Genomic DNA, 12,646 nt, shown 5'->3' with positions numbered 1-12,646 from the left:
AGTGGTTAAGAGCGTTGTGCCAGTAACCGAAAGGTCGCCGGTTCTAATCCCCGAGCCAACTAGGTGAAAAATCTGTCGATAGGCACTTAACCCTAATTGCTCCTGTAAATCGCTCTGGATACGAGCATCTGCTAAATGACTTAAATGCAAATTTCCTTTGGGGCTAATTCACCACATGAGGAAGTGAAAACTCAAAACACATTAGCTAGATCGCTAACACTAAATATAACATCCACTGCTAGTATCATGTATTAATCTAACAGCACATTTTATGTCCTAAAAAAAAACTTTGCAGTTGTAGCCTTCATATAAAAAAAAATGAGGGGTTCAATTGGTATGGGTGTGTTGGTACCGATCACATGTACCATCCTCCTCCCTTACCTCATCAAGGAATATCCCATAAGCCTCTACATTATGGACAAGGTATGTGTATGAAAACCATTATCAAAACAGTTTTTTTTTCATTCACATTTACCACAATAAAACAAGATATGAATACTGTACATCTGTATAATTACTATTTTGGGGATTCACAGACTTCACCCTCCCTACACCTCTGATGAATATAACAGGAAACCTGTTCGATCACCATGCACTGCAAAATCATTCTGACTATGGATATGGAGAACATCAACACATTAACATCAACAGGCCATGGGATATATCCATTGGACTTGGGGCTCTGCTGGGAGCTTACCTCATATTTGGATTTTTTATATTCTGCTTTATTCTGCTTTATTCTGCTTTATTCTGCTTTGCCACTAAAATCATCACTAAAATCATAATAAACACTGACAACTAAAATATTGTGTTATTGTTGTTATGTGTATTATTATAATTATTATAATTATTATAATAATTATTATTAATAATAATAATACCCATAGCTGTAGGGTGGGTGAAGTCTGTAAATCCCCCAAAGTAGTAATTATTAATAATAATAATACTACGGGGAAGGGGGGGGGGGGGGGGGGGGGGGGGTTGTTAAAAAACTAACCCCAAAAGGTTCTTCAAAAGGATCCATTAAAAGGGGTTCTTTAAAGAACCATTTTAAAGGGTTCTCCGAAGAACTTATCAGGGTTCTCTCACAGTTTTAATTTGAAGAACCCTTAAAGGATACTCCAGCAACCTTTTCTTTTTAGAGTGTCCCCTATTCACTCGCAATGGGCCGATGCACACTTCGTATTTTAGAGTTTCCCCTATTCACTCGCAATGGGCCGATGCACACTTCGTATTTTAGAGTGTCCCCTATTCACTCGCAATGGGCCGATGCACGCTTCGTATTTTAGAGTGTCCCCTATGCACTCGCAATGGCCGATGCACGCTTCGTATTTTAGAGTGTCCCCTATGCACTCACAATGGGCCGATGCACGCTTCGCATTTTAGAGTGTCCCCTATGCACTCGCAATGGGCCGATGCACGCTTCGCATTTTAGAGTGTCCCCTATGCACTCGCAATGGGCTGATGCACGCTTCGCATTTTAGAGTGTCCCCTATGCACTCGCAATGGCCGATGCACGCTTCGTATTTTAAAGACATATTAAATATCTTGGTTGTTAAATAGTTGCTGTTGAGCTCAATATTAAGAGATGACAAAATAAAATATATACCCACAGAAATCTGAGAACAACAGCAGCTGCTTCCAAAGCTATGTATTCCCACAATTAGATTTAGAAATATTATCCAATCAGAAAGCTTTTCTTCTCCATCCCAGAGAGCACATCGGGTGAGAGGGAGAGCGTGGCTCACAGGTCCCAGTGAAACAGGCCCATGGGCTGGGAAATGCACGAGGGGGATTGAACGAGTGAACACTTCTGAAAAAAGGGTAGCGAATCGTAATGCTGCCAGTGTGTTGTTTATTTGATGTAAAGTGTTGCATGATGCAACGTTGTTAATGTTGAGCTGTTATAAACTATACTGTGCTACACTCTAACAGTCATGGTTTCTGACATGGGTTCTCACACAGAATTTTACTTACTGAAGAGCTCAGTGTCTTTCAAAGTGGCACCGTCATAGTATGCCACCTTTCCAACAAGTCAGTTCGTCAAATTTCTTCCCTGCTGGAGCTGTCGCGGTCAACTGTAAGTGCTGTTATTGTGAAGTGAAAACGTCTAGGAGCAACAACGGCTCAGCTGCGAAGTGGTAGGCCACACAAGCTCACAGAACGGGACCGCCGAGTCCTGAAGAACTGAACGACGACATGGATAACATACAGCTGGCTGGATATACGCTACATCGGCAGGATAGAACGGCAGACTCCGGTAAGGGATGGCGGTCTGTGTATATTTGTAAACAACAGCTGGTGCATACAATCTAATAATAAGGAAGTCTCAAGGTTTTGCTCGCCTGAGGTAGAGTATCTTATGAGAAGTTGTAGACCACACTATTTACCAAGAGAGTTTTCATCTATATTTTTCATAGCTGTCTATTTACCACCACAAACCGATGCTGTCACTAGGATTGCACTGAATGAGCTGTATAAGGCCATAAGTAAACAGGAAAACACTCATCCAGAGGCGGCGCTCCTAGTGGCCGGGGACTTTAATGCAGGGAAACTTAAATCCGTTCTACCTAATTTCTACCAGCATGCTAAATGTGCAACCAGAGGAAAAAAAACTCTTGACCCACTTTACACCACACACAGAGACGCATACAAAGCTCTCCCTCGCCCTCCATTTGGCAAATCTGACCATAACTCTATCCTCCTGATTCCTGCTTATAAGCAAAAACTAAAGCAGGAAGCACCAGTGACTCGGTTAATAAAGAAGCGGTCAGATGACACAGATGCTAAGCTACAGGACTGTTTTGCTAGCACAGACTGGAATATAATTCAGGATTCTTCCGATAGCATTGAGGAGTACACCACATCAGTCACTGGCTTCATCAATAAGTGCATCGATGACGTCGTCCCCACAGTGACCGTACGTACATACCCCAACCAGAAGCCATGGATTACAGGCAACAGCGTTGTTGCCATTTTTTATTGTATTTTTTATTGTTGGTATTTTACCCGCTTTTTCTCCCCAATTTCGTGGTATCCAATTGGTATTTACAGTTTTGTCCCATCGCTGCAACTCCCGTACGGACACGGGAGAGGCGAAGGTCGAGAGTCGTACGTCCTCCGAAACACAACCCAACCTAGCCGCACTGCTTCTCGACACAGTGCCCGCTTAACCCAGAAGCCAGCCGCACCAATGTGCCGGAGGAAACATCGTACACCTGGCGACCGAGTGAGCGTGCACTGCGCCCGGCCCGCCACAGGAGTCGCTAGTGCTAGTGTGCGATGGAACAAGAACATCCCTGCCGGCCAAACCCTCCCCTACCCTGGACGGCACCAATTGTTCGCAGCCCCATGGGTCTCCCAGTCACGGCCGGCTGCGACAGAGCCTGGAATCGAACCAGGGTCTCTAGTGGCACAGCTAGCACTGCGACACATCTGCCACTCTGATCCTCAACACGGGGGCCCCTCAGGGGTGCGTGCTCAGTCCCCTCCTGTACTCCCTATTCACCCATGACTGCATGGCCAGGCGCGACTCCAACACCATCATTAAGTTTGCCGACGACACAACAGTGGTAGCCCTGATCACTGACAACGATGAGACAGCCTATAGGGAGGAGGTCAGAGACCTGGCCGTGTGGTGCCAGGATAACAACCTCTCCCTCAACGTGATCAAGACAAAGAAGATGATTGTGGACTGCGGGAAATAAAAAGAGGACTGAGCACACCCCCATTCTCATCGACGGGGCTGTACTGGGACAGGTTGAGAGCTTCAACTTTCTTGGTGTCCACATCACCAACAAACTATCATGGTCCAAACACACCAAGACAGTTGAGAAGAGGGCATGACAAAGCCTATTCCCCCTCAAGAGACTGAAAAGATTTGGCATGGGTCCTCAGATCCTCAAAAAGTTATACAGCTGCACCATCGAGAGCATCCTGACTGGATGTATCACCGCCTGGTATGGCAACTGCTCGGCCTCCGACCGCAAGGCACTACAGAGAGTAGTGCGTACGGCCCAGTACATCACTGGGGCCAAGCTTCCTGCCATCCAGGACCTCTATACTAGGCGGTGTCAGAGGAAGGCCCTAAAAATTGTCAAAGACTTCAGCGCCAAGTCTAGGTCCAAAATGCTTCTTAACAGCTTATACCCCCAAGCCATAAGACTCCTGAACAGCTAATCATGGCTACCCGGACTATTTGCATTGCCAACTGTACATTTTGGTGAAGAAGGAATAATGGTCTGGGGCTGTTTCATGGTTCGTTCTAGGCCCGTTAGTTCCAGTGAAGGGAAATCTTAACACTACAGCATACAATGACAGTCTAGACGTTTCCTTGCTTCCAACTTTGTGGAAGAACTTGACTGGCCTGCACAAAGCCCTGACCTCAACACCATCGAACACCTTTGGGATGAATTGGAACGCTGACTGCGAGCCAGTTCTAATCGCCCAACATCAGTGCCCGCAGCAATGTTCCAACATCTAGTGTAAAGCCTTCCCAGAAGAGTGGAGGCTGTTATAGCAGCAAAGGGGGGAACAACTCCATATTAATGCCCATGATTTTGGAGTGAGATGTTTGTTCGACGAGCGGGTGTCCACATACTCATGTCATGTTTGCAATGGGTTCACTTTAGCTAACAGTTAGCTAGCTAGTTAGCTTGCTCGTATCTTGCTAATTTAGCAAACAAACTAAATAAAAACACACTCTCGACTCTCACACACAAAGGGCCCTGCAACGTGAAGGGTTGTCGGTAGTGATGTTACGTTTGATACCCTAGTTCTGAGGCACGTGTCAAAATCGCTAAGCGGCTAACTTCGAAGCTGTGTGCTGATGTGTGTATCACTTTATCAGAAGTACGTCATCAACGGCATCCAAAGCTTTGTTTAATCACGTGCTTTTACAAACCGTGTGTTGCAGAACGCGAGATCCCGCTGATGTACATGTCATTTCACCTAACTGGTAGCTTAGCAAGCAGAGTTGGGCACTGGGAAACATTCAGAGACGTAAGGGTATGAGGTTGAATCCCGTTGAAGGCACACTATTTCTTAATGTGAAACCACACTTTCTGCACTGTTATTCTAATAATTTGTTTTATTTAGTATAAAGCTTCTGTTTTAAGCATCAAAAATAATCCCATAGATGTTGGTTGTTTATTTGTACATATATTAAATTAGAAGACAAAAAAAGGGAAGCATCATCTAAGATGTGATTCCAACTAATTATAAGCTAAAATATCTTCAGATTCAAAATTAGATTTTTTTCATAATTTTTTATTTCCTAAAGGTAAACACTAAACAGAGTATGCCCTTGTAAGGGAGAGGGTTAGTACTCGGTTCCAGGAACAGACAACAAGTGCTTGACTTGGTTCCGGGCCAGATTGAGATTTTTTTTTAAATTTGATCTGATCACTTGTTTGGTCACTGCTATCCCCGACTGTTTGTTTTGTATTGCGAAATGAAGGTGAACTGTTCTCTGTGTGAAGGAGGTGAACTTCATGACCAGAGATTCTCTGCACTGTGTTTATAAACGCAGAAATACAAGAGAACTGGAAAGTGTGGAGAGTGGATCCTAGATGTATGAATTTAGAAATATGTCTTGATAAATAACATCAATCAACCAATATATATATTGATTGTGCTCATGATTATGTGTTTGTGTCTTATGTTTTGATTTATGAATGTTAATAAATACACAGACGACCTTGTTCTTTAGTGGAATGATTTTTATTGATTTGTGATTATTAAAGTTTAAATCAAAGCAGCTGCAGCGATCATTTCAACAGACGGTAAAGATTCTATTTTGGAAAGACTGCACAGCAGAACACCCAGAGGAACACAATGAGAGTAGAGTTCTAGAGAACACCAGTTAGAGTTCTAAATTCTAGGAGAATCCTAGCCTCCAGCCAGTAGTGTGCAGGATCCACACATGACATCTGCCATGGATTGAATACCCCTGGTGTCTGACTTTAACAAGACATGTACCCCTAATGCATCCATAGTATTACTATCTTTCTTTTATCTGGTGAAAATGTGTTTCTGAGCCCTACTCAAACTGAGACCAGGATTCAATCCCAGCTCTTTGTCAGCTATGCGCCATTTAAAGGTAATTTCCAGTTGAGCCGACAAATGCTACATTTATCATGAATGCAGTCTTATTGTCATATTATATTCAGAAACCTATTGAATATAGCAGGGTTAGGGTAAGGACTGAATATTCAGTGATAGATAGATAGATAGATAGATAGATAGATAGATAGATAGATAGATAGATAGATAGATAGATAGATAGATAGATAGATAGATAGATAGATAGATAGATAGATAGATAGATAGATAGATAGATAGATAGATAGATAGATAGATAGATAGATAGATAGAAAGTTATATACTTTTGTGGTGCACTTCATTACAAAGCCCTGACCTCAATCCTATAGAGAATGTGTGGGCAGAACTAAAAAAGCGTGTGCGAGCAAGGAGGCCTACAAACCTGACTCAGTTACACCTGCTCTGTCAGGAGGAATGGGCCAAAACCCAACTTATTGTGGGAAGCTTGTGGAAGGCTACCTGAAACATTTGACCCAAGTTAAACAATTGAAAGGCAATGCTACCAAATACTAATTGAGTGTATGTAAACTTCTGACTCACTGGGAATGTGATGAAAGAAATAAAAGCTGAAATAAGTCATTCTCCCGAGTGGTGCAGCGGTCTAAGGCACTGCATCTCAGTGCTTCACTACAGACCCCCAAAAATGTGTTCACATCCCTGTTAGTGAGCATTTCTTCTTTGCCAAAATAATCCATCCACCTGACAGGTGTGGCATATCAAGAAGCTGATTAAACAGCATGATCATTACACAGGTGCACCTTGTGCTGGGGACAATAAAAAGGCCACTCTAAAATGTGCAGTTTTGTCACACAACACAATGCCACCTCTGCCCAGTCATGTGAAATCAATAGATTAGGGCCTAATGAATTTATTTCCATTGATTGATTTGCTTATATGAACTGTAACATCTTTGAAATTGTTGCATGTTGCGTTTCTATTTTTGTTCAGTATAGATAGATAGTGTGACAGGTAGGTAGGTAGTGATGGATGGATGGATGGATGGATGGATGGATGGATGGATGGATGGATGGATGGATGGATGGATGGATGGATGGATGGATGGATGGATGGATGGATGGATAGATAGAGTGATGGAGGTGTAGATAGATAGATAGATAGATAGATAGATAGATAGATAGATAGATAGATAGATAGATGGTAGGGTAAGGTACTCCTGCATTTGGTCATGTGTTTGGACTCTTCAGAGAGGTGGTGGTGGTGTTGCTAGGGGTGTTGCTACGGGGCTCCAGCCTCAGTTTGATTGGTCGTTTAGGCATCAGCAGAAACTGGCTGTCCATCTCCAACAGGATCTATAAAGAATAACAAAACAGAACAGAACATAACCCTGGTTGTCCATCTCCAACAGGATCTATAGAGAATAACATGACAGAACAGAACAGAACCCAGGTTGTCCATCTCCAACAGGATCTATAGAGAATAACATGACAGAACATAACCCTGGTTGTCCATCTCCAACAGGATCTATAGAGAATAACAGAACAGAACATAACCCTGGTTGTCCATCTCCAACAGGATCTATAGAGAATAACAGAACAGAACATAACCCTGGTTGTCCATCTCCAACAGGATCTATAGAGAATAACAGAAAATAATATAACCCTGGTTGTCCATCTCCAACAGGATCTATAGAGAATAACAGAACAGAACATAACCCTGGTTGTCCATATCCAACAGGATCTATAGAGAATAACAGAACATAACATAACCCTGGTTGTCCATCTCCAACAGGATCTATAGAGAATAACATGACAGAACATAACCCTGGTTGTCCATCTCCAACAGGATCTATAGAGAATAACATGACAGAACATAACCCTGGTTGTCCATATCCAACAAGATCTATAGAGAATAACATGACAGAACAACTGAGCATATGGATGTTGGAGATGGACAATGTGTGCTATGTGTGTGTGTGTGTGTGTGATTAGATTAACCATTAGATACTAACCTAACCACTGATCTAGGACCAGATTCCCCTGACCCAGTCCTAACAGTAACCTAACCACTGATCTAGAGCGCCCCCCAGTGTCTTTATGTGTGAAGTGTCAACATAGAGTTGAATGCAGGACTAGGGAGAATCTCAATTGCATTTACTTGATTCCTCGCATTCTTTCTCATCCAATGGGTTTTGAGGAGGAGGCGGGGATAGAGAACCGCGAGGAATCAAGGAAAGACAATTGAGATTCTTCCTTATTCTTCTATATTTGCAACGATGGCATTGACCATGCTAAAACAGGCGCTGACCATGTTAAAACAGGTGGTGACCATGTTAAAACAGATGGTGACCATGTTAAAATATGTGGTGACCATGTTAAAACAGGTGGTGACCATGTTAAAACAGGTGGTAACCATGTTAAAACAGGTGGTGACATGCCAAAACAGGTCCATGTTAAAACAGGTGGTGACCATGTTAAAACAGGTCCATGCTAAAATAGGTGGTGACCATGTTAAAACAGGTGGTGACCATGTTAACACAGGTGGTGACCATTTTAAAACAGGTGGTGACCATGCTGAAACAGGTCCATGTTAAAATAGGTGGTGACCATGTTAAAACAGGTCCATGTTAAAATATGTGGTGACCATGTTAAAACAGGTCCATGCTAAAACAGGTGGTGACCATGTTAAAACAGGTCCATGCTAAAACAGGTGGTGACCATTTTAAAACAGGTGGTAACTATGTTAAAACAGGTGGTGACCATGCCAAAACAGGTCCATATTAAAACAGGTGGTGACCATGTTAAAACAGGTGGTGACCATGCTAAAACAGGTGGTGACCATTTTTAAACAGGTGGTGACCATGTTAAAACAGGTCCATGCTAAAATAGGTGGTGACCATGTTAAAACAGGTGGTGAACATGTTAAAAAAGGTGGTGACCATGCTAAAACAGGTGGAAACCATTTTAAAACAGGTGGTGACCATGCTGAAACAGGTCCATGTTAAAATAGGTGGTGTCCATTTTAAAACAGGTCTATGTTAAAATAGGTGGTGACCATGTTAAAACAGGTCCATACTAAAACAGGTAGTGACCATTTTAAAACAGGTGGTGACCATGTTAAAATAGGTGGTGACCATTTTAAAACAGGTGTTGACCATGTTAAAATGGGTTCACGTTAAAACAGGCAGTGACCATGTTAAAACAGGTGATGACCATGTTAAAACAGGTGGTAACCATGTTAAAACAGGTGGTGACATGCCAAAACAGGTCCATGTTAAAACAGGTGGTGACCATGTTAAAACAGGTCCATGCTAAAATAGGTGGTGACCATGTTAAAACAGGTGGTGACCATGTTAAAACAGGTGGTGACCATGTTAACACAGGTGGTGACCATGCTAAAACAGGTGGTGACCATGCTAAAACAGGTGGTGACCATTTTAAAACAGGTGGTGAACATGCTGAAACAGGTCCATGTTAAAATAGGTGGTGACCATGTTAAAACAGGTCCATGTTAAAATATGTGGTGACCATGTTAAAACAGGTCCATTCTAAAACAGGTGATGACCATGTTAAAACAGGTCCATGCTAAAACAGGTGGTGACCATTTTAAAACTGGTGGTAACTATGTTAAAACAGGTGGTGACCATGCCAAAACAGGTCCATGTTAAAACAGGTGGTGACCATGTTAAAACAGGTGGTGACCATGCTAAAACAGGTGGTGACCATTTTTAAACAGGTGGTGACCATGTTAAAACAGGTCCATGCTAAAATAGGTGGTGACCATGTTAAAACAGGTGGTGACCATGTTAAAACAGGTGGTGACCATGCTAAAACAGGTGGTGACCATTTTAAAACAGGTGGTGACCATGCTGAAACAGGTCCATGTTAAAATAGGTGGTGACCATTTTAAAACAGGTCCATGTTAAAATAGGTGGTGACCATGTTAAAACAGGTCCATGCTAAAACAGGTAGTGACCATTTTAAAACAGGTGGTGACCATGTTAAAACAGGTGTTGACCATGTTAAAATAGGTGGTGACCATTTTAAAACAGGTGTTGACCATGTTAAAACGGGTTCACGTTAAAACAGGCAGTGACCATGTTAAAACAGGTGATGACCATGTTAAAACAGGTGGTGACCATGTTAAAACAGGTGGTAACCATGTTAAAACAGGTGGTGACCATGCCAAAACAGGTCCATGTTAAAACAGGTGGTGACCATGTTAAAACAGGTGGTGACCATGTTAAAACAGGTGGTGACCATGCTAAAACAGGTGGTGACCATTTAAAAACAGGTGGTGACCATGCTGAAACAGGTTCATGTTAAAATAGGTGGTGACCATGTTAAAACAGGTCCATGTTGAAATAGGTGGTGACCATGTTAAAACAGGTCCATGCTAAAACAGGTGTTGACCATGTTAAAACTGGTTCACGTTGAAACAGGCTGTGACCATGTTAAAACAGGTCCATGTTAAAACAGGTGGTGGCCATTTTAAAACAGGTCCATGTTAAAACAGGTGGTGACCATGTTAAAACAGGTCCATGCTAAAACAGGTGGTGACCATGTTAAAACAGGTCCATGTTAAAACAGGTGGTGACCATGCTAAAACAGGTCCATGATAAAACTGGTGGTGAACATGTTAAAACAGGTCCATGTTAAAACAGGTGGTGACTATTCTAAAACAGGTCCATGTTAAAACAGGTGGTGACCATGTTAAAACAGGTGGTGGCCATGTTTAACAGGTGGTGACCATGCTAAAACAGGTGTTGACCATTTTAAAACAGGTGGTGACCATGTTAAAACAGGTGGTGACCATGTTAAAACAGGTGGTGACCATTTTAAAACAGGTCCATTTTAAAACAGGTGGTTACCATTTTAAAACAGGTGTTGACCATGTTAAAACAGGTTCACGTTAAAACAGGCGGTGACCATGTTAAAACAGGTCCATGTTAAAACAGGTGGTGACCATTTTAAAACAGGTCCATGTTAAAACAGGTGGTGACCATGTTAAAACAGGTCCATGTTAAAACAGGTTTCAGAGTTGAATACAGGACTAGGGAGAATCTCAATTGCATTTCCTTGATTCCTCGTATTCCTTCTCATCCAATGGGTTTTGAGGAGGAGGTGAGGATAGAGAACATAAGGAATCAAGGAAAGACAATTGAGATTCTTCCTTATTCTTCTATATTGGCAACGATGGCATTGACCATGCTAAAACAGGCGCTGACCATGTTAAAACAGGTGGTGACCATGCAAAAACAGGTGGTGACCATGTTAAAACAGGTGGTGACCATGTTAAAACAGGTTGTGACCATGCTAAAACAGGTGGTGACCATGCTAAAACTGGTGGTGAACATGTTAAAACAGGTCCATGTTAAAACAGGTGGTGACCATGTTAAAACAGGTGGTGACCATGTTAAAATGGGTGGTGACCATGTTAAAACAGGTGGTGACCATGCTAAAACAGGTGGTGCGTCTGCTCAGGTGAGCATCTCACCTCGGTCTCGTCGCAGACGGAGAATGTGAAACTCTGGAGGATCTCGACCATGGCCAGTTTGATCATGATCAGGGCGAAACGCATCCCGATACAGTTCCTGGGCCCCGCCCCGAACGGCATGTACGTGTACGGGTCAATAGACTCCTTGTTCTCCTTACTGAACCTGGACAGGGAGAGGGCAGACACATTACACATTGGATTGGAGTTGATTTGTGGTTGTGGTTCAGTCACATTACACATTGTATTGTAGTTGATTTGTGGTTGTGGTTCAGTCACATTACACATTGTATTGTAGTTGATTTGTGGTTGTGGTTCAGTCACATTGTATTGTAGTTGATTTGTGGTTGTGGTTCAGACACATTACACATTGTATTGTAGTTGATTTGTGGTTGTGGTTCAGTCACATTACACATTGTATTGTAGTTGATTTGTGGTTGTGGTTCAGACACAACACATTGCACTGCAGTATAATGATGCACTGTAGTTGTGGTTACATTGCAGCAGTGTGTTTATCCTTGTGTTGTGGTTGTGTTGTGGTTGTGTTGTGGTTGTATTGTGGTTGTGCTATGGTTGTGATATGGTTGTATTGTGGTTGTGCTATGGTTGTGATATGGTTGTATTGTGGTTGTGCTGTGGTTACGATGCGGTCCAGTACCTCTCTGGTTTGAACTCCTCAGGGTCGGACCAGATCTCTGTGTCGCGGTGGAGGGTCCACGTGGGAACCATGACAACGCAGTCTTTGGGGATGACGATGCCGTTGATCTCCACCGTCTTCTTGGCGACCCTCTCCAGTCGGGGGGAGACTGGGTACAGTCTCAGAGACTCGTTCAACACACTGTCCAGATAGTCCATCTGCATCAGAGCTTCGTACTGGATAGGAGCCTGAACCGGGGTTACACATACATCAGTACCTCACCACATCTGGCACCGGGGTTACACATACATCAGTACCTCAACACATCTGGCACCGGGGTTACCTTGTTGGGGAACACAGTATCTATTTCCTCCTGCAGTTTGGTCATGGTGTGGGGGTTACCTTGTTGGGGAACACAGTATCTATCTCCTCCTGCAGTTTGGTCATGGTGTGGGG

General features: G+C 42.9%; 1 protein-coding gene across 1 annotated transcript in view; it reads right to left on the bottom strand.

Moving 5' to 3' along the window:
• Nucleotides 1-6,612: 6,612 nt before the first annotated feature.
• The window catches only part of LOC311114850 (cytochrome P450 3A27-like), a 31,657-nt gene continuing 25,623 nt past the window's right edge, over nt 6,613-12,646 (bottom strand). Inside the window, exons 11-13 of the mRNA XM_084190078.1 lie at nt 12,212-12,438; nt 11,557-11,719; nt 6,613-7,412 (exon numbers count right to left, since the gene is read on the bottom strand). Coding sequence (XP_084046204.1) covers nt 7,287-7,412; nt 11,557-11,719; nt 12,212-12,438 — 516 coding nt within the window. The 3' untranslated portion in view covers nt 6,613-7,286. The remainder of the gene's footprint in view (nt 7,413-11,556; nt 11,720-12,211; nt 12,439-12,646) is intronic.

The sequence above is a fragment of the Coregonus lavaretus genome (assembly GCF_964263955.1).
Source record: "Coregonus lavaretus genome assembly, contig: HAP1_SCAFFOLD_1399, whole genome shotgun sequence".
In the NCBI taxonomy this organism is placed as follows: domain Eukaryota; kingdom Metazoa; phylum Chordata; class Actinopteri; order Salmoniformes; family Salmonidae; genus Coregonus; species Coregonus lavaretus.
This window is presented reverse-complemented; position numbering and strand designations above follow the sequence as displayed.